General features: G+C 48.6%; 1 protein-coding gene across 1 annotated transcript in view; it reads right to left on the minus strand.

Annotated features, from left to right (window-relative positions):
• Positions 1-19,840, minus strand: part of CHST13 (carbohydrate sulfotransferase 13) — a 221,455-nt gene extending 201,615 nt beyond the window's left edge. The window contains exon 1 of the mRNA XM_086939269.1: positions 19,312-19,840. Coding sequence (XP_086795395.1) covers positions 19,312-19,423 — 112 coding nt within the window. The 5' untranslated portion in view covers positions 19,424-19,840. The remainder of the gene's footprint in view (positions 1-19,311) is intronic.
• Between the last annotated feature and the right edge of the window lie 2,452 nt (positions 19,841-22,292).

Genomic DNA, 22,292 nt, shown 5'->3' on the forward strand with positions numbered 1-22,292 from the left:
TTCACCGCTTTTCATTCATTTCAATGATTTATTTGTCATTTAATAAGCATAATACAGTGTTGTGAGGGCTTTTGCTGCACTGTAATTTGTTTAGTGGTGAGTGCAGGGACCAGCGCCTAGAAGTAGCCCGCCTGGGGAACAATTAGTGCATTTAATATGAAACATTGGATCTTTGAGTTGTACGCAAGGGAGGAAGAACCCTCTCTGATCTTCTCGAGGGACCAGGGTTCAATTCCCCGCCTCGGCGGGTTTTGGGCTCAAAAAATTCCACGGACCTGATAATTCTCGCCACGGTGCCTATTCCAATCATGGAGTCCCACTCTGCAACTCTGGGCAATAGCTTGCTTAATCTCCACAACGGCCCCCACAACGCTAAGGATGCCTGGCCTCCACCTTGGGGGTGCCCAGGAGTGGACGCCTCACAGGGAAAGCCAGGATGGGTCCCACAGCGGTATTCGTACAAGCGCCTTGAGACCATTGCGGGTGAGTAGTGCGCTATACAAGTATCAATTTACATTTACAGTGTATGTCCTCTGTGATTGGTAAGGCCAAGGTTCAAGCATGGCAACACGATTTTACGATTTGATTCGGTATAAACAATCCATACATAGATGCAAGCGGGGAAGGTCCAGTTACATGTGATCCAGATACAACTCATGAGGCTTTCGTTGACAGAAGGCCCTTATGCCTAGTTACAAATGTCTCTCTAGTTCAGTACATAGGTTTGCTTATTTCTGTCGATCATCATACCTTCCCTGGGCAGGGCTGCCAGCGTGGGTGTTGTATTTTTTGTACCCAACAGCCCCTTGTTTATCTCTTACAAAAAAATCCTCTTCCTCACACAGATTGGCCGGGGCACCAAAATACAGGTGGCCCACATTAGCATAGCATATAGTTTTAAAAAAATTGTAATATCAGGGACATCAACAGAAAAAGAATAGCCTAACTGGCCATAAAACCGGCCAAAAACTGCAACAAAAAAAAAGAAAACGGCCCACACACTGATATGTCAGACCAGTCCATCAGGCACTGCCTGATTGCCAATGGGCAGGACTCGTGGAACTTTGCGATTGTGCGGCCACCACAAATTTTGCACAATGATAGATTTGCTGCACTTGCCATATAATCAATCATCTGCAGCATAATCTATAGATTTTAGCAGAAAACGAATTTTGTTTCTAGCTCAAATGGTTCAAACGTTAGTAAAAACACAGTAACACATGTTGCTGCACATTGGACGGCCCTTTGCAAAGGTTGACTGGTCACTTTTCTGTAGGTTATTGCTATCTTTGGGTGTTAAACTCGTACTGATGAGGTACAAATAATGCCCAGACAGTGTTAACAAGCTTAAAAATGACAACACAATGTAGCAATACTATCAGAAAATGTGCCACATAATGACACAGCATTGGGCTTTTCTTGCTGCACAATTTACTTAATCCTGCCGCAAAATTGGACTATCCCATGCTGAAAATTCCAGTGGCCCTGCGTATAGGCCAGCCCGGCCCCGTCTCTGTGTGAACTTGGGAGTTACTGGTATTTCTATAGTGCACATTCTTCCATTACTATGACATTATAGCGCTTTTGGGAGCACAGTGACTTTAAGGCGCCATTTACAGAATTACCAATGCAGATCAATATGTGAATCAGCTTGTGACGATGTCCTATGGGCACTGAGTTCAGGTGATATTTTAAAATCTATGGCTTTAGGCCAGATGACTTCGCAAACTACTTAGACATGCACATTTCCCCGCAGATGGAGATGCGTGAGCACAGTGCTTTTTAGGTCGAGGTATATCCGGTTTTGCCGAAGGCAAAACCGGATGTAAAGAGATCTTATGCTGTGTAGTAGGGCAGTTTAGACCCGCCTCTTAGCTCCGTTCGCTTTCATTGGCTGGCTTCCTAAACAGAGGCCAGCCATTGGAAGAGAAGTGAGTCATTCCAAACAAGCCCCGTCTTTTTCGGATTTGGGGGCGTCATTTTTGCTGTTCTTTAGCTCGTGACGTTGTCCGTCACTCAGGACAGCAAAACACGCCCCCAAATCCGAAAATGGCCGCTCGTTTCTCCAAGGCATTTTCTCCTTGCCTCGGAGAAACGTGGTGGTGTTTTTGGAGCTGCTCGCCTCCCTAGAAGCTGCTCGGCTTCGCTCCTCTCCTCCCTTCCCTCTGCCCTCCTCGTCGCGCTCTCGCCTCCCTCCCCCCCACCCCCGCCACCCCCGCAGCTCTCCTCCGTCGTGCCAAAAATCACATCGGACCGCATTTGGTCCACTTCTTCACTCCTCCCTAGGAGCTGCTCGGCTCCGCTCGCCTCCTCCCTTACGGCGGATGGGGCTTCCGCCCAGCGCCTCGGAGCCGAGCTGCTGTCTTTACCGCCCACACGCAACACAAGGAGAAGCAAATTGCTCCTGCCGCTTCCTTGCACACACGCTGTGCTGATTCAGAGGCTATCGGCTGTTGCCGCTTTTCCACCCACAAGCGGTGCAGAGGACCCGGCACTCCCCCCGCCCACACACTGCCAAGGCTGTATCTCTAGCAGCCAGTCTGGGGACCCGTGCTGGTGCCCGCTCCCGTGCTCTCCCCGCTGCTCCCCAGCGTGCAGATGCCAGATAGGATCTCAGTCCCCTGCAGTTTCCTCGGTTGACGACGAAAACAAGAGCCGCTTCCTCTGCTCTGGCGCGGACACGGGCAGTCAGATAAGTTTTCTTTAAATTTATTTTTTAACCCCCGCGCGAGTCTCCCCTCCCCCCCCCCCATCCCCGCGAGTATTGTGTGGGTGAAATTAAGTCCTTCAGATAGTTAATCTGGGACAAGAAGATGGGAAGTGGATAGCATTACCCTGGAAGACCTGTTCCGTTAAATCATGTGACATGGAAGACTGATGCACCGCAATGTAGGTACATGGTTTTTTGTGTCAGAAAGTAATCGGGGTAATAGAAACAATCTGTTTGCATTGAACATGTATGCCTGCTGAGTTTATACAGAAGCAACCTGGGGCGAGAGGGAGGAGTATGGGGTGCCTATCGTGCTTATTTTGTGTATTGATTGAGGTGTAAACCTTTGCTGCACTTGGCCATTCACAATCTACTGTTGGAGATTTACGTATATTTGGATTGCAATATAACCCAGCTGGTCATTAGTTGCATTAATATGTAATTGATCGCTAATCTCGAGCTGTTTTAACTCGGACAGTTACGTGCTCATTACTTCACTGTAACCCTCAAACTTTCACCTTATGTCCGTGGTATTCATTTATAGTATTTGTCAGTCCAGCTCTGGCGCGGACACGTCCAGTCAGGTAAGTTTTCTCTAAAAAAAATGTAACCCCCCGCGCGAGTCCCCCTCCCACCTCTCCCCTCCCCCGCGAGTATTGTGTGTGTGAAATTAACTCCTTCAGATAGTTAATCTGGGACAAGAAGATGGGAAGTGGATAGCATTACCCTGGAAGACCTGTTCCGTTAAATCATGTGACATGGAAGACTGATTATGTTTTTGTATGGACAGTGCATGTGTTTTTCTGGCATGCAGATTGTTGAGTGCGGGTCTGCAGTGCTTTATATTAGGTCTGTCGTCCTAATTGTGACAAAAAGGTAGTGGTGAATATTTTTTTCATCTAGTATACTTCAAGGAATTGTAATTTCACTACTGTGTAATTATAAATGACTATTATCCCCATATATTCATGCCCTGATGTTTACAATCTGTGTATTACGATTCAATTGTGGGATCCTTCAGCTCACTGTGATTAGGTGTGCGAAATGTTACGTTTCTCCTCTGTGTCATCATTGTAAGGACCCTTTAATTCAGTAACTTTTAATTTTTGTCTTCTTTAATGTAATGTATTTAAACATGTATCCTAAGAATGAAAATGTTTTTATGACCTGACTTGTCATGTGCTTTTGTTACAAAAACAAACCCAGTCTGTGTTCCTTGCACGGTTTTCCAGTTCAGGAAGAGGTAATGACACCTGCCTGTTAATTTTTCAGAGACTTCCTGACGCCTTGTGGGCTACATGTAGTGCAACTGTTTTCGGAGTCCTGTTGCAGGAATTTGTGCCATGGAGCATGCCTGTAGGTGGCACCAGCAACCTGCCTTTAAAAGTTGTGCTTCAACCTTAAAACATAAAAAAAGTGATGCCATAAATGCACAGTACAAATCCGGCGAAATAAATGTGGTGCTTCACTTCCGAAAAAATATCTAATTTCTTTAGAGGGCTTCGTACTATTCAAAATTGCTTTTATAATGGAAGTTTTTATGTTACTTTTTAAGCTCTGCTTGCGATTCCACAGAGATTGTTTCATTGCAACGGAGGCCTCAGAAGTAGTATGTGGGGATTAAGTATACTACCATCGGATGTAATGCAGATGTGGTTGATTGAAAAAAAATGTTCTTGGGTCTGCTTTTGCTTACGCACATTAAACGCAGATATAAATATGTTTTAACCTTCCTATTGGTTTCTGAAAGAGAAACCGCCTAATGTACAGTTTAGATGTATTGGATTGTTTTGAATGGTTATCTGTAGTCTTCAGATCTCAAATGTATTCAGCGTTGTTTTTGCCTCTTTGCTTATAAAGCAGCCAAACAATTGTCTGCCACACTTTAAACAGCTTTTTGGAATCCATGACCAGTGTTGGTATGTAGATTCAGTGATTCCACGTACAACCAAGGGGTCGCCCACAGTCAGACTACAGCCAAGTTAACTGAATTGTTTACAGTGAGACCAGCATCTGATTAGTGTGCTAATCAAACCACAGTCTCTATTACTAGAGTACTTTTAGGTTAGAAGGTGATGGACCGGATCGACTCCTCTTTCCTTCCCTATGATACCTGCACTTTTTAATTTGTTATACCTTCAGTTTAATACATGCTCCAATATATGATCTATATGAAAGAAAAAGGTGATGAAATGAAAGGAATCCCATGCATTGCACTTGATACATTTTTAGAAGTTTAGAAGTTATTTTGAAACCTATTCATGTGCTATTGGCAATGTAAATGACAATGTCATTTATTTGTTTTGTAGGTGGCTCTATGTGTGGGTGGCTCTGTCTGTGTGAGGGTGGCTCTGTGTAGGGTATAGCTATTGGCATTGTAAATGACAATGCCATTTATTTAACGATTAAGCTATTGGCAATGTAAATGACAATGCCATTTATTGATGATTTAAAAAAAAAAAGAAAAGAAATGTCATAAGCAGTGCCAAAAGCTCTACCTTTAATGATGCCGAGACCATTGCATTGTAAATGCTTGTTTAATATCAAATGGTGTTTCTATAGCTGGATGTATGCTATGTTGTTTGTAGGATGCTAGTGTGTGGTGAAACAAGTGATGCTGTGAACAAAGTGATATTTAACAATGGCACTCGTAACATGTTGCATGTCAAGTTTGGTTATGTGCACACATCAGAAGTCTCACTTCTACAGAAATCTAGCAATCTAGTAATTTTCTCAAACGTAGATGTCAACAAAGTCAAACCTGTCGAAATTTACTGGTGAAAAAAATTCCTCTAAGTATTGGGGCCTGAGGATTTTGGTACAGTATGCACAAAAATATGCTTGTTATATCCAATTTTGTAGCAAAACTCTAAATAGGAAACTATTATCGCACCTGATATATTATGAAAACTTTGGTGTTGGATTTTATGTGGTGTGGTAATCATCGTAATATCACAATCTGGTAATCGAACACTCCTACTCGCAGAACCCAGCTACCACTCCAGTCACTCGTACACCTCTGCTCGCAGAATCCAGCTCCTGTCACTCATACACTTCTGCTCGCAGACCAAGCTACTGCTCCTGTCACTCGAACACTTTGGCTCACAGAACCCAGCTACCGCTCCTGTCCATCATGAATTTCTGCTTGCAAAACCCAGCTAGAGGTGTGCCACAGCAGCCAGGGTGCCTGACCCTGGACCATGGGGTTCGCGGTTCGATCCCTGGCGCAGGCGGCAGGTTAGTCCAGCACCATGTCACTCGGCAATAGCTTGCTTACTCTTCCCTCCGGCCCCCAGCGCCTGGACACCTCTCCGGGGGTAGCTGTGCGCTTTACAAATGCTGGCATTTAATTTATTATTTATTTACTGCCCCTATCACTCGTACACCTCTGCTCGCAGTCGCAGAACCCAGCTACCGCTCCAGTCACCCGTCCACTTCTGCTCGAGAACACAGCTACCGCTCGTCACTCGTACACTTCTGCCCTCAGAACTCAGCTACCGCTCCATTCACTCATACACTTCTGCTCTCAGAACCCAGCTACCGCTCCAGACACTCATACACTTCTGCTCTCAGAACCCAGCTACCGCTCCAGTCACTCATACACTTCTGCTCCCAGAACCCAGCTACTGCTCCAGTCACTTGTACACTTCTGCTCTCAGAACCCAGCTGCCGCTTTAGTCACTCTTACACTTCGGCTCGCAGAACCCAGCTACTGCTCCTCCTGTCAATCGTAAACTTCTGCCTGCAGAACCCGGCTACTGGCCCTATCATGCTTACACTTCGGCTCACAGAACCCAGCTACTGCCCCCATCACTCATAAACTTCTGCTTGCAGAACCCAGCTACTGCCCCTATCACTCATACACTCCTGCTCGTAGAACCCAGCTACCGCTCTCATCACTTGTACACTTCTGCTCACAGAACCCAGCTACTGCTCCTGTCACTCGTACACTTTGGCTCACAGAACCCAGCTACTGCTCTTCCTGTCAATCGTGAACTTCTGCTTGCAGAACCCAGCTACCGCCCCTATCACTCATACACTCCTGCTCGTAGAACCCAGCTACCGCTCTCATCACTTGTACACTTCTGCTCGAAGAACCCAGCTACAGCTCCAGTCACTCGTACACTTCTGCTAGCAGAACCCATCTACCGCTCGGGTCACTCATACACTTTGGCTCGCAGAACCCAGCTACCACTCCTATCACTCATTGACTGTGCACTTGCCTTTGACCTTGAACATCTCTCTGCTGCCCTTTGGCTATAGTGTGCTATACAAATACTGCATATGTACATTGCATCCAAGACAGGGCCACTAGTAACGAGAGCCTATATTTTGTATCAAAGCTGTGTGAGGTTTTATTTGCAGTTTTGTATACCACAGACTGTCATTCTTGACATATGATGACTTTGCACGTTAAAAGAGCACAGGAAATAAAAATTACAAGTGAATGGGCACTTTGTACAATTTGGTCATTACAGTGCACTGATAAATTATATTCTAAAGGTGTAGCATTTACAGCGGACAAGCAGTATGTAGGAATAAATATGTGTTGCTGCCTATCCTGTGCATGTCATATGACCTGAAATGTAAAAAAAATAATTGAATATACGATTTACACTTAAGTACAATTCCTCTTCTGTCCAGACCCGAATCTGTTAAGTGTGTTAAAACTAGTGTCTCAGCTTGCTGTTTTCCTATGTGTTTCTGTGTAGGCTCATACAAAACATTTTAATACGATTAAGAAATCCACAAAATTTGGGACTTTAGCGTTTTGCAAAATGTTCGACCATTCAGAGAAGCACAATTTTGCAAATTATTTCCTACTGGACACTGATTTTAGGAGAACATATCTGGCGGGAGCAGAAAATGTCTTGTGGGAGACATTGTCTCCTTTTTAGGTCCTGTGGCGTTAACCGCGCGAAGCGTGGTCTCGCCAGAGACCTTTTGTTACCGACTCTGCTTTCCAGGAGACAAGACTGGCCACGCGCATGTGAAAGAGTCGGAATTGAGCGGGCCACGCGCACGCGAACGCGCGTTCCATTGAGCAGCTTATGGTTCCCTTCCAATGCGTGCTAAGAGAGACAGTGCTTTCACTTTGTTTAAGTTTCTTTTTTACTGCTGTCCAGATGGCTCTGGGAGTGCGCGGTTAGAGCGACAGTGTTGCCAGCTTTCATTTTCTTTGCACACACGCAGAGACATACACATACGCACACACACTAGCGCACATACACGCACGCATACACACGAGCGCACAGAGACACCCCCCCCGCCGCACACACACAAAAGCGCGCGCACACACACCAGCTCACACACACACACCAGCGCACAGAATCACCCCCCTCCCCCACCACCACCCCCCACTTCAACTAAGCCCCAATCACCTCACTCCGGACTTCAGCCGCCACCGCAGGGCTCTCTCTCCGGCATGGGAGCCCCGCGTCACCACTGCTCCTCTGGCCGGGCACTCCGTGGGCGTGGGCTTCCAGCAGAAACGGAGGTGCCGCCCCACGGCAGGTTTCGGCAGTGCACGCCTATTCCTGCTTTCGCTCATTCCGCTCTCTCGCCCTGGGGTCGCATATCTGGTATGGGTTTTACCTTTTTTTTACAATAGCGATCGTTTTTTATTGTTATTGTTATTTATGTAATGTGAATTTGTATAGCGCGAACTTTACCCGAAGGTGTAGCTCGTTGTTACTGGTTTGGCCCCAGAACAGCCTGATAGGGGGACATCTTTTTCCGACTGCTGAACACTTTGTACGTTGTGGGCTGAACTCTCCTCACGACCGGTGTGATGCTTCTCGAGGGCTCCTGCTGCGGGGCAACAGGTGGAAGAGAGTGTTTGAGAGTGAAGCGGGGTCCAGCCTGTACTGCATGGATCCTCTCCCGAGCTTAGTCCCGAGCTTAGACTTAAACATTCAGCTGAGGCAGCAAAGTCTTTACATTGAGAAACTTCACTGCATTTATCCAGCCAGGTTGCCCCCAGTAAAAAGAAGGAAGCACCGTAACAACTGTGAGCCCGTGCCTAAGGTGCATCATCAGAGCTGTGTGAATAATAACAGCTGTGAGCCCGTGCCTAAGGTGCATCAGAGCTGTGTAAATAATAACTGCGTCAGCCCCGTGCGTGAGGTGCATCCTCAGAGCTGTGTGAATAATAACAGCTGTGAGCCCGTGCCTAAGGTGCATCATCAGATCTGTGTGAATGATAACTGCGTCAGCCCCGTGCATGAGGTGCATCATCAGAGCTGTGTGAATAATAACAGCTGTGAGCCCGTGCCTAAGGTGCATCATCAGATCTGTTTAAATAATAACTGCGTCAGCCTCGTGCGTGGGGTGCATCATCAGAGCTGTGTGAATAATAACTGCGTTAGCTCCGTGCGTGAGGTGCATCATCAGAGCTGTGTGAATAATAGCTGTGAGCCCGTGCCGGAGGTGCATCATCAAAGCTGTGTTAATAATAACAGCTTTGAGCCCGTGCCTAAGGTGCATCAGAACTGTGTGATAACTGCGTCAGCCCCGTGCGTGAGGTGCATCATCAGAGCTGTGTGAATAATAACAGCTGTGAGCACGTGCCTAAGGTGCATCATCAGAGCTGTGTGAATAATAACAGCTGTGAGCCCGTGCCTGAGGTGCATCATCAAAGCTGTGTAAATAATAACTGTGTCAGCCCCGTGTGTGAGGTGCATCATCAGAGCTGTGTGAATAACAACTGTGAGCCTGTGCGTAAGGTGCATCATCAGAGCTGTGTGAATAATAACAGATGTGATCCCGTGCGTGAAGTGCACCATCAGAGCTGTGTGAATAATAACTGTGTCAGCCCCGTGCCTGAGGTGCATCATCAGAGCTGTGTGAATAACAACTGTGAGCCCGTGCGTGAGGTGCATCATCAGAGCTGTGTGAATAATAACTGCGTCAGCCCCGTGTGTGAGGTGCATCATCAGAGCTGTGTGAATAACAACTGTGAGCCCGTGCCTGAGGTGCATCATCAGAGCTGTGTGAATATTAACAGCTGTGAGCCCGTGCGTGAAGTGCACCATCAGAGCTGTGTGAATAATAACTGCGTCAGCCCCGTGTGTGAGGTGCATCATCAGAGCTGTGTGAATAACAACTGTGAGCCCGTGCCTGAGGTGCATCATCAGAGCTGTGTGAATAATAACTGCGGCAGCCCCGTGCGTGAGGTGCATCATCAGAGCTGTGTGAATAATAACAGCTGTGAGCACCTGCCTGAGGTGCATCATCAGAGCTGTGTGAATAATAACAGCTGTGAGCCCGTGCCTGAGGTGCATCATCAAAGCTGTGTAAATAATAACTGTGTCAGCCCCGTGTGTGAGGTGCATCATCAGAGCTGTGTGAATAACAACTGTGAGCCTGTGCGTAAGGTGCATCATCAGAGCTGTGTGAATAATAACAGATGTGACCCGTGCGTGAAGTGCACCATCAGAGCTGTGTGAATAATAACTGTGTCAGCCCCGTGCCTGAGGTGCATCATCAGAGCTGTGTGAATAACAACTGTGAGCCCGTGCGTGAGGTGCATCATCAGAGCTGTGTGAATAATAACTGCGTCAGCCCCGTGTGTGAGGTGCATCATCAGAGCTGTATGAATAACAACTGTGAGCCCGTGCGTGAAGTGCACCATCAGAGCTGTGTGAATAATAACTGCGTCAGCCCCGTGTGTGAGGTGCATCATCAGAGCTGTGTGAATAACAACTGTGAGCCCGTGCCTGAGGTGCATCATCAGAGCTGTGTGAATAATAACTGCGGCAGCCCCGTGCGTGAGGTGCATCATCCACATTGCTCAGGTCACCCAAATTCCTGCACTCTCTACCACACTGCTTTTAAAAACAGCATACTCTTGCACACACTCTCTCTGCTCACCAATTCAAAGTTTGGTAAAAATGTTATGCACCGCATTGTCATACACAATGCCAATAACTCAAACTTTGAAGCTGCGAGACCTATTGCATTGTAAATGCTTGTAATATTGATGGTGTGGTACGCCCTATTGTGTTATGTGTATTTGTATAGCACACAACTTACCTGGGGGGATATCCTGTGCTGAAGCAGGAGCTGTATGGGCCTAGCCAGGGCCGGGGTTAGGTGAGGAGACAGGCCCTCAGCTTCCTGTGGAATTCAAGAACGGAGGAGGATGCTCTGGTGTGCAGGGAGAGTGTCCTGGTGCTGAGGCAGGGGCCGGGGCCGTCTCGGCCAAGCACCGGTCGGGACTATGAGAAGAGCCAGGTCCTCAGCTTCCTGTGGAATTCAAGAACGGAGGAGGTTCTGATGTGAAAGGAACGGTCATTCCAGGCTTTAGGAGCGAGGTATGAGAAGCGAAGACCCCCGGATCTGGTTCTGCGGGTGCAGGGGTTGTCTACAAGTAGGAGTGCGGCTGAGCAGACATGTCTGGTGGGTTTGTGGAAGTTTAGGCGGTTGGTGACGTTCATGGGCCAATGTTGTGTAAGGCTTTGTGTGTATGCGGGAGGAGTTTGAAAAGCGCTCATCTGTGGACAGAGAGCGAGAGGTGTGAGGTGAGGTGACGTCAGTGCGGGTGGGAGCTTGAGGGCGAGCCCTCACCTCCATTTTTCATGGTAGATACCACTTAATGTCCCCAAATTGAACGTACATTTTTGCAGCAGTGTCCAACTTCTTTTATTGTTGCTATTTGCCCCCTCCCCCCCCCCCCCCCAGCTCCAAGGTCCATGCTAGATGCATCCTGGGGTTCACTCCTTGGCGTGGACCATCTGCCCCCTGGATCTAGTGCCTGCTAGGGATGCTGCTAGGGGTCACGCTCATGTTACTGCTGAGATGCTAGACTTCGGTTATTCATACAAAAAGCTTATAGACAAAGAGTCAAAACTCCTAAAACCACAAAAGAGGCCACGTCCACTGCCGGTAAGATGCTGCTGAGGGGAAAATCAACTGCTGAAGGCTCAGGCGAGTGAGTGTCAGAAGGAATGCGAGGCATCCCGCAGGAGCGCGGCTGCAAGTCCGAGCAGAGAGCAGGGGGGGGAGGAGGGGGGGCAGAGCGCCTTCATTTCATGTCACTGTAAAGGCCGCGTGGGGTATTTCTGATTCCAGCAGAGGGTCTGCGGGGTCCCAAGGAGACCCCTCGCCACGCTGATGTAGCCTGGAGCGAGCATTATTGCTCAACACCTAAGGGTGATTTTTGAAAACAGGCATAACTTTCAACTCCCTTAAATTACACCACGTCTCTTCTAAAGTTATGACTGCTGGGGAATTCACTAACGTTCCCTATTCAAACTCCCACAACATACGACTGCCTTATAACACAATTCTACGTGTGAAAAATGTACTATAAAATAAAGCGCCTATGATTGTTTTCATAGCACTAAGTTGCTTATTTTGTAGAAATGTATGAAAAATGCCTTTTTAAGATTGAGACATGTCCAGATTTTGAAATGAAGTGTAAAAATGCAATCTTTTCTCATTTAAAAAACGTATTGTCTCCAGTTTGCCCTTCTTCCTGCTCGCCTCCGTGAGATCCCGGGTGATGGGTGCTCATCCCCCAGTTTCCGCACCATCTGCACCTGGACCTTCGAGCTGTAGCGAAGACCTGAGTGGATGCAGGCCACACGTGTATGAGATTCCTCAAACACTCAGCCAGACATACGTTACTCCTGTTTACAGGTGTAAGTCCATCCTGGCAGTTCGGGCTGGACTGTTCCCATGAGGCACAGGTTCAAGGCTGATTTGCATATGGCTGGGCCCACACTGGATTGGCGTGACGAGCAAAATAACAATGGATTAAGCCCAGATCTGTGACAGGGGGTGAATGTTTGACAATGTTCAACATAACATCCATCATTTTTTGTGTTGCACGTAAATTAATCCAGTGTCAGAACATTTTCTTCGTAAATCTGGATCTGTATACTCGGGCGATCTATTAAAATGGCTCAGTGAGTGAAGGCTCTCTGACGCTTCAGTGAGTGAAGGCTCTCTGACGCTTCAGTGAGTGAAGGCTCTCTGATGGCTCAGTGAGTGAAGGCTCTCTGATGGCTCAGTGAGTGAAGGCTTTCCGATGCCTCAGTGAGTGAAGGCTCTCCGATGGCTCAGTGAGTGAAGGCTCTCCGATGGCTCAGTGAGTGAAGGCTCTCCGATGGCTCAGTGAGTGAAGAAAGGCTCTCTGATGGCTCAGTGAGTGAAGGCTCTCCGATGCCTCAGTGAGTGAAGGCTCTCCGATGCCTCAGTGAGTGAAGGCTCTCCGATGGCTCAGTGAATGAAGGCTTTATGATGGCTCAGAGAGTGAAGGCTCTCCAATGGCTCAGTGAGTGAAGGCTCTCCGATGGCTCAGTGAGTGAAGGCTCTCTGATGGCTCAGTGAGTGAAGGCTCTCCAATGCCTCAGTGAGTGAAGGCTCTCCAATGCCTCAGTGAGTGAAGGCTCTCCAATGCCTCAGTGAGTGAAGGCTCTCCGATGCCTCAGTGAGTGAAGGCTCTCTGATGGCTCAGTGAGTGAAGGCTCTCTGATGGCTCAGTGAGTGAAGGCTCTCCAATGCCTCAGTGAGTGAAGGCTCTCCAATGCCTCAGTGAGTGAAGGCTCTCCAATGCCTCAGTGAGTGAAGGCTCTCCGATGCCTCAGTGAGTGAAGGCTCTCTGATGGCTCAGTGAGTGAAGGCTCTCTGATGGCTCAGTGAGTGAAGGCTCTCCGATGGCTCAGTGAGTGAAGGCTCTCCGATGGCTCAGTGAGTGAAGGCTCTCCAATGGCTCAGTGAGTGAAGGCTCTCCAATGCCTCAGTGAGTGAAGGCTCTCCGATGCCTCAGTGAGTGAAGGCTCTCTGATGGCTCAGTGAGTGAAGGCTCTCTGATGGCTCAGTGAGTGAAGGCTCTCCGATGCCTCAGTGAGTGAAGGTTCGCTGATGGCTCAGTGAGTGAAGAAAGGCTCTCTGATGGTTCAGGGAGTGAAGGCTCTCCAATGGCTCAGTGAGTGAAGGCTCTCTGATGCCTCAGTGAGTGAAGGCTCTCCGATGGCTCAGTGAGTGAAGGCTCTCTGGTGGCTCAGTGAGTGAAGGCTCTCCGATGGCTCAGTGAGTGAAGGCTCTCCGATGGCTCAGTGAGTGAAGGCTCTCCAATGCCTCAGTGAGTGAAGGCTCTCTGATGCCTCAGTGAGTGAAGGCTCTCTGATGCCTCAGTGAGTGAAGGCTCTCTGATGGCTCAGGGAGTGAATGCTCTCCAATGGCTCAGTGAGTGAAGGCTCTCCAATGGCTCAGTGAGTGAAGAAAGGCTCTCTGATGGCTCAGTGAGTGCAGGCTATCCAATGGCTCAGTGAGTGAAGGCTCTCTAATGGCTCAGTGAGTGAAGGCTCTCTGATGGCTCAGTGAGTGAAGGCTCTCTGATGGCTCAGTGAGTGAAGAAAGGCTCTCCAATGGCTCAGTGAGTGAAGGCTCTCCAATGGCTCAGTGAGTGAAGAAAGGCTCTCTGATGGCTCAGTGAGTGAAGGTTCTCCGATGGCTCAGTGAGTCAAGGCTGTCCGCAAGTATCATCAGCCCAGGTCTGCCATCCACAGATTTGTGGTATGAAGCAGCAGATAAAAGACAAGGTATTATTATTGGTGACTCCAATGTCAAACTCCAATCACCTTTATCGCTCTGTAAACCAAATGGACTATTTCTTGGCAACTGTAAGTTGTTTATTTAGCGTTTATGTGTTGCCAGCATGCCATATTTAGCAGCCTCAAAGCACTGCAGAGGAGAGCGTAAAAGGGCATTCTACATTCCTTAGATACAGGCTGTTTGGCCAGATATTAGTGCTGTTCATGAAAGCATTTATGAGTATGGAAGTATTGCTACAGGAGCAATCTTTTATATGCTCTGGAATTCCTTTGTGAATCAGCCTACAATGTCCATTTCTCAATTTGTAAAAGCACACAGTCAGTTTTAGGTCTCGCATGAGACAACCCATGCGCTGTCACTTGCGAGAAATTTAGTTCGCTTATAGTGGGCTAAGAGTCTGCCCACTGGTTACCAATGGTTGGCCTTATTGTCAATCTCAATTATCTTGCTGCTCTTTGGTCAGAGCATGCTGACTTCACTTCCTGTTCACGTGTGTGTCCCTCCCCTGGAACATGGCCCAAGTACTTGTGTTCCTCCACTGCTTGAGCTTTCAGAACAACTTTTTTCTTTTAGGTTAAACACTCCATCAGAGTGCATGCATTTGCAGGCTGTCTCCTTCGTGTGCTTCTAACCCCCTTCTCTCTCCGTTGTTGCTTGCGCGTACATCCATCAGTCCCTGTCCATGTTGTTGTTTTAACTCTCTTTGTTGTTGCTTCCCCCGCCCACTGTTCTGTGTGCTGTTGCTTTGCTGCTCATATGCTCTGTGTTATTTTTTGCCCCCACCCTTCTGTCCCTCACCCTGTTGTTGCTTGCCCCTCTCATCCCACTTTGTGTTGTTGCTTGTCCCCTCCCGTCCCTCTCTGTGTTGTTGTTGTTTGGCCCCTCCCACCATTCCACCCCTCTCTGTGTTCTTGCTTGTCCCCTTCCACCCTGCCATGTCCTGTTGCTTGCACCCTTCTACCCCGTCCTGCATTGTTGCTTGCTCCCTCATGCTCAGTCCAGTATTGTTGCCTGCACCTTAAAATACCCCTGTCCCATCCTGCATTGTTCCTTGTCCCCTCACGCTCCATCCTGTGTTATTGCTTGCCCCTCCCACACTCCCATGTGGTTGCTCGTCCCTCCCACCCTCCTGCCCCATCCTGCATTGTTGCTTGTCCCCTCACGCTCCATCCTGTGTTATTGCTTGCCCCTCCCTCACTCCCATGTGGTTGCTCGTCCCTCCCACCCTCCTGCCCCATCCTGCATTGTTGCTTGTCCCCTCACGCTCCATCCTGTGTTATTGCTTGCCCATCCCACACTCCCATGTGGTTGCTCGTCCCTCCCACCCTCCTGCCCCATCCTGCATTGTTGCTTGTCCCCTCACGCTCCATCCTGTGTTATTGCTTGCCCCTCCCACACTCCCATGTGGTTGCTTGTCCCTCCCACCCTCCTGCCCCATCCTGCATTGTTGCTTCCCCCTCCTACCCTCTCACCTCATCCTGCGATGCTGCTTCCCAGTCCCCCCTTCTGTATTGTTACTTGCACCCTCCCAGCCGCCCATCCTGCCAGAAAAAAACAAGCATTGACAAAGCCAATAAGTCTCAGCGTGGCTGCTGAGCAGAAAGGCAGAAAGTTTTTTTTTTTTTTTAAGTGCTAAGATGCAGCCTGCATTGTCCACATCTTAGCACTTTTCTTTTTGTAACTATTGGGATATATCAACAAGCTTTGTGTTGCACCTCTTCCATCCCTCCGACATGCCTCCTGCCTCACCATCCCACCAGCAATTAAGAAAATGCAGTATGACACGACCAGCGCCGGCCACTTCATAGAGTTTTTTTTTCACAGTTTCATCCATACTGCACAACAGCTCCATACTTTGCAACAGCTAAAAACAGTAACAAAGCCTGTATCTTGCACAGGCGATACATATTTGCTTTTCCAATGCTTGCTGTTTGCAGCTAATGTATATCAATATTTCAGGAACTCTGCAATGTTAGAATGTTTGGGGACAGTTCACAAAAGGCATGTAAGAATAGGTAAAAGAGTGCAACAGGAGTGCTACTTTACATACTAACTGCCCTTGTGAATAGAATCCACTGATTTGAAAAGTTTGAAATCCACATGGAGATGCAAGTCTAATGACATCTTTCCACATAGGAACACGAAAGGCCAAATTCACATTTTAATAGTAAATCTTAAAGGACTCATCTTGAAAATGACGTCACAATAGGTATAAGAAGACACCTTTAAATCAAAGAATGAAACCTCGGATCCTTGTTATTGGTGACGTAGAACTTGGTAAAGTGAACGATTTTTTTTCTTTTCACTAGATGACCCCAGTGACACAAGATCCTGCACAGTGCTCTGGCCTGAAGTGGCTCCTTCGGGCACAACAAAAACTAACAAACATTGGAAAATACTAGAGAACTGGCTTGCATTTTCAGTACAGACTAAACTATTGTTAAAAGAATCCTGCTGCAGTGAAAAAACAAAAACAGGTTGCTTTCTGGAAGAGTTGTATGTGTCATGCTTCAGTGTACTTTTGAGATATAAAACAGCCATTCATCTTTCATGCCCTGCAATGCAAGCATTCCATAGAAAGGGGAAAGAAACGTCAAACTTCCAATAGCATGAAGTACGAGAGAAATACTCAACTGACTGGAGCTAAAGTCCACTCTCTATATATAATCTAAAGAATGTGTAACACTACGTCTAGCCGACAGCTGCGTTGTCAACTCGGAGCTACAAATGTGAAGAACCGGAGTGACGTGACGTGATTTGCCCAAGACCACACTATGTGGCGCAAGGAAACATGAAGTTTAAAAACGTTGGTTCTGAGCTAAATAGTTTAATGGCTATGGGTGTCCTTTACGAGAGCACATCGGTCGACTCTTTCAGGGCACAAGACATCTGCGCCAACGCCATTCCTTTTGTCACCTAAAACGCATTTTTTTCTGAATGTAACATTTTTAACTCATTCAAACAAAAGTAAAGAGAGACGCTGCTCAGGCGGGCACGGTTTAGTGATCAGAAACCGGGCAGCCTCCGAGACATTAAACTTTGGACTTAGTCAAACAGAAACAAACTGCCCCGCGTGGGGAGGGGGCAGCCGTGTGATTTATTCTGCTGCGCAAGTCAACAATGTAAACGCATTGATCGCCGCCCCTTCGCTGGAATCTCCTGTCCTGGGGGTGGGCCGATGGAGACATGTCACTGACTAACTAACAGGGTCTATAGCACTTCCCCCACCCCACGAGGACGGGGAGAGGATTCCCTGAATTTGTATTCCTTTAGGGCACTTTAAACCTTCGGAGAACCAGTTTCAGTTTTTTTACCAGTCCAAATTCCTTTATGCTTCACCACAAAAAAAAAGAAATCCAAATAAAAGTGCGCAATATTTTTTGGTTACAGTAAACTTAAAAGCCAAGGGGGTGGCGGAAAAGACCATTTGAGTCGGGGGCGTGGGGGGTTTGCCACCCGCACTAGGGCATTCAGCTTGGCATTGCTTTAAGCCAATGTTGTACATTCTGTACGCAGGAAACTCATTATTTTCAGTGCATCAGAATCGAGCAGTGTGGGCTGGCCGGTCAATGGAGCCCCCCCCCCCCCAAAGGCCCAGTTACTAGCAGTGCCCAGCAGGGCGCTCCCTTAAGCAGGCCAGTGCTGTCCTCCCTTCTTACACACCCCTCGGGTGCCAGAGGTGCCGCTGCTCCTTACCCACCCCCCTTGCCCATCCCGAAGCTAATGCCCCCTGCCCATGCCAGAAATGTCCAGAGAGGTCTCTCACCAGCCCCAGGGTTCCAGAGGCGCCACTGTCCACCCAGGGCTGCCAACAGAAGTGCCCGTCCCACTCCCAGTCATGTTCCAAGAATCAGCAACATGCCAGGGCTGTCCAGATGTGCCCTACCCTTGCTCATCCCAGGGGTGCCCATGGAGGTAATGCCGCCCCTCCTTATGCCAGTCGTGCCCTAAGAAGCGGCTACACTTTACCAATGCCAGGGTCATCCAGACGCACAACAATAAAACACTTCCCACACAGGCTCAAAACCAAAACACCACCATTCCAAGCAGTGCGGATAAGTGCTTGAGCACCCCACATAGGGGTTGTAGGCGCTATACAAATGCTACAATACAGCACAATGTTCTTCTGCCCTTGTCCATGCCATAGAGGTGCTGCTACCCATCACACGTGTCAGGCGCTGCCTTACATTGCCAATGCCAGGGGTGCTGATGTGTATACCAGTGATACGCTTGCCTGCCACTGTCCGTCCATCCTTCTACAAATACATGGGGGTAGTTCGTTCCCACGCCCGTGCTGCGGTGACCGGACGTACAGCTGACCCCCACTCACCAGGAGAACCCAGAAACCCGCTGCCGTATGCCCGCTAGGGACGTCCATATAGGTTGGTGCCCCTTACTCAGTGCTTCAAATGGAAATGTAGAAGTGCGGGTACTTACTACTCAGAGTACCTGTATGCTCCTGAGAAGTGCCGGTACTCTCCCATTAAATGTGCTGCACATGTGCTGAGAAGTGCTGGTACTCTCCCATTAAATGTGCTGCACATGTGCTGAGAAGTGCTGGTACTCTCCCCTTAAATGTGCTGCACATGTGCTGAGAAGTGCTGGTACTCTCCCTTTTGAATGAAAGAAGTGCAGGTACTCAGTACCGGACAGTAGCTGCCCATTTAAAGCACTGCCCTTACTTACTCCTGCCCGCTGGGAAAGCCAGAGTGTGTGCAGTCTCTTACCCATGCAAGGCACGCTCAGAAGTGCTGCTGCCCTTCACACGTGGCAGGGGTGCCCAGATCTGCTGCTGCCCCTTGCACGTGCCAGGCATGAAGATAAGTTCCACTGTTCCTCCCCAGTGCCTACGTGCACACAGTGCTCTGGGTCTTTAATCGTGCCAAGTAGGGGTGGTGGAGTCTGTGCTGCCCTTTACTCGTACCAAGGCGTGGAGAGGTACTGGCGGTACGGCTCTCCCTTCCCATGCCAGGGGCCAGTGCCCTGCGGTACCATTATCCGGAATGCCCCGGGCGGACAGATGCGTGGCAGCAACTTACCTGGGTTCAGATGGCTCTGGAAGTAGAAGATGACCAGAATGAAGGAGCCGAGACATGTGGCCAGCACCATCACCTTGTTCCTCCTCATCTTCTCCATGCGTCTCGTGCCCATCTAGGGAGCCCGGGTCCTGGCGGCGGGCAGGCAGAGGGTGCTCATCCCCCCTGGGTCCCTGCCAGGCTGGGCTCCCCTCTCTGCGCCTTGGTAACTTCCAGCAGCAGCGGCGGTGGCTGCACGGGCTGAAGCACCACTGAGCAAGAGCTCCCGGGTAACAGCAGCCCACAAAGGGCTGTACCAAGTCTGCCAGTGGGCGGGAGGGGCGTGCTGGGAGATACCAACATAAGGGGCTTCCGACCTCCCGTCACAGAGGCAGCAGGGGCTCCGAGGGGGGAATAGGCATGGCTGGGGACATTCCTCGCAGGGGTCCAGGAGAGAACGGGAAGGCACGCATGCCAGCACCCCCCGCATGGATGTGGGGTGCCCCAGCCCCTCAGCCCCCTGCTGGAGGCTGCTCCTGCCCTTTGTGCTGCTGAGTCCTGCCAGCTGCTGGAGTCTGGCCAGCTCTCGGGGAACGGGACATTGTTCCACTGCAAATACAAGGACAGGACGGACCGAGGAAGAAATGCAACAAGCGATGGGGGACATCGCATACTTACTAACTCCCTATTTCGGAGACCGGCCCCCTCTTTTTAGTAACAAAGGATGACATTTCTCAACTTTTTAAACCTCGTTTCTCCAGCAACAACTCCGGCGGCAGTGCTCCTCAATGGGCGCGTAAAATCAGCCCACACTCACTTTGTAGGTGCAATTTTTACATTTATTTCAAAATGTCGATATGTTTCGACATTCTTGTAAATAGATCTGGTCTTCCTCTGCTGGTGCACGCCTACCAAACCCTGAGAAATCAGCGAAGTTTAAAATGGTTTCACGCCACCTGGGTTGCCAATCAGTTTTTCCTGAATCTAAGTCGTAAGATCGTTGGATTCTGGGACTTGTAGTTTCTCTAATGCGGTTAAACCCGTGGCATACAGAGTGCTGTTGCCTAAAAACCAGGACTGGGGAAGGGGTCTCTCCATGATGTGGTAGGACCAGTTGACAACTCTGGTTAATCTTCACTGAAGCCCTGTGGGCGCCCAGACCCATATGGCATTTACCTTCTTCTGCGCACCTAGCGCTTGGAGTGGTGTAGCCCGTATTGGACTTAGGGACTTCCCCCTGGGTCCATCTCTCTTGTTAATTCAACCTTACACATGGGCCATATACATGACCTGGTTTGCTTCGCTCTTGCACCCAGCAAGGTGGAGGAAGAGCGACGTGAACCTAAAGTCATATTTTTGAAGTCACGCAAAGTCACTTTGCGTGGCTCTGAGTTGCTCCAAAAATATGGAGTATGGCAAAGCCGCACAAATTGCTTCGTTGCATAACTCTGCACAAGGGAGAGAGCCCATGTGCGTTGTATGGGTGTTCCCACGCAACGTCCCTGGTTTTTGACGCAGCCCCAGATTCACCAAACTGGGTAAACCTGGAAATGTGCTAAAAAGACACGCCTCCTCCCCAGGTGAGCGCAATGAGGGGCAATATCATTATTTCTCCTCGTTTTTCTCTCGTTCTATGCGCAGCACACATAGAAAGAGGAAACCACCTCTATGGGTTGTTTTTTGTGCAGGAAGGTGCCCCTTCCTGCACAAACACAATTCTGCCTACAACACAGGCATCCTTGCACTAGGTGGGTGCGTTGGCGCTAGGCTGACGAAACAGCGCAAGGGGAAAGGACTGGAATGCGCCATATTGGATAAATGCAGGCCATTCGCACCCTTTTCTGTGATGCAGGGCAGGCAGCAAGGTGAAATGCTGCGCTGCCCTGTGGCACTAATTAATAACTATACCCATAAGTATTAGGATAAAAGCATTTGCGGTAGAAAGACAGGCAAGAACTAACGTTGAAGGGTTTCACTCAAGGAATATCAATTGCAGAAATGTATAAGCGCAGTCATAAATCAGTTAGTACAATAAGCGTATAAATCATAAGGCATATAAAGAGGAACTCAGTAAAGTTCTGCTAGAAATCCAGCATAAATATTAACCTTTTAAGAAAGAGCAACGGTGTGCTCCCAACTAGGAGAAACCTCACCCTTTTAAAGGGCTTTAGACTAAAGCGTCATACATTTATTTTTATACATTTCACACTCTCACAGCCAATAGTCATAATGCAAAAGCAACAGCTGCTAAAGAAATATATTTGCAGATTTTCTCACTATTCTAATACACGGATTTCTAAGGGTTCACAGAATCTGCTCTCGGCAGAGGCACAACTAGAGCCAAATTTCGGGGGGGGGGGCTAAGAAAATATTTCGGGGGGGGGGCTGAGCCTTTAATCAGTAGGCAGAGTGGAGCTGCAGGGGCTCTTAGAAGGGGTGAAACAACGGCAAAGCCTAATTAACATTCAAATGGTCTATTAACCCCTTCACTGCTGATGACGAGCTCAGCTCGCCATCAGCCACGGTGGTTGTGTGCGGATGACGAGCTGAGCTCGTCATGTAACGCGGCTTTTAGAAAAAAGCCACACAGCGGAAAAATAACCGCCACAGTGATGCGGTTAAAGACCTGTGAAACGTTCGGGTGCGGCTCTGTGTGTGCCCGGGATCTGTCTCGTCCCGGGCTGCCACACACGACGAGGGGGGGGGGGAGGTTATTGGCTGAACCCCGGTGAGTCCAATGGGTGTTGCGCGTCTGGCTCTCGGTACATGAAACGTTACATAATATGTTATTTGCGCTTGGACAGTGGCTTTGCTCTTAAGAAGGTACTCTCTGCTTGAGTAGTCACAGGAAATAATTTCTCACCCAGTGAAACTCTACAAGACTTTATTATGACACAGAATAAACAGCGGCTAGAGCCACTTGTGGCTCTGCAGCATCACAGAAAAAGAATGACAGAATAAACTTAGCCTACATTTCTTGAAAGCTCGTTTTCTCATGTTTCATA

The sequence above is a fragment of the Lissotriton vulgaris genome, chromosome 9, assembly GCF_964263255.1.
Source record: "Lissotriton vulgaris chromosome 9, aLisVul1.2, whole genome shotgun sequence".
Lineage (NCBI taxonomy): Eukaryota > Metazoa > Chordata > Amphibia > Caudata > Salamandridae > Lissotriton > Lissotriton vulgaris.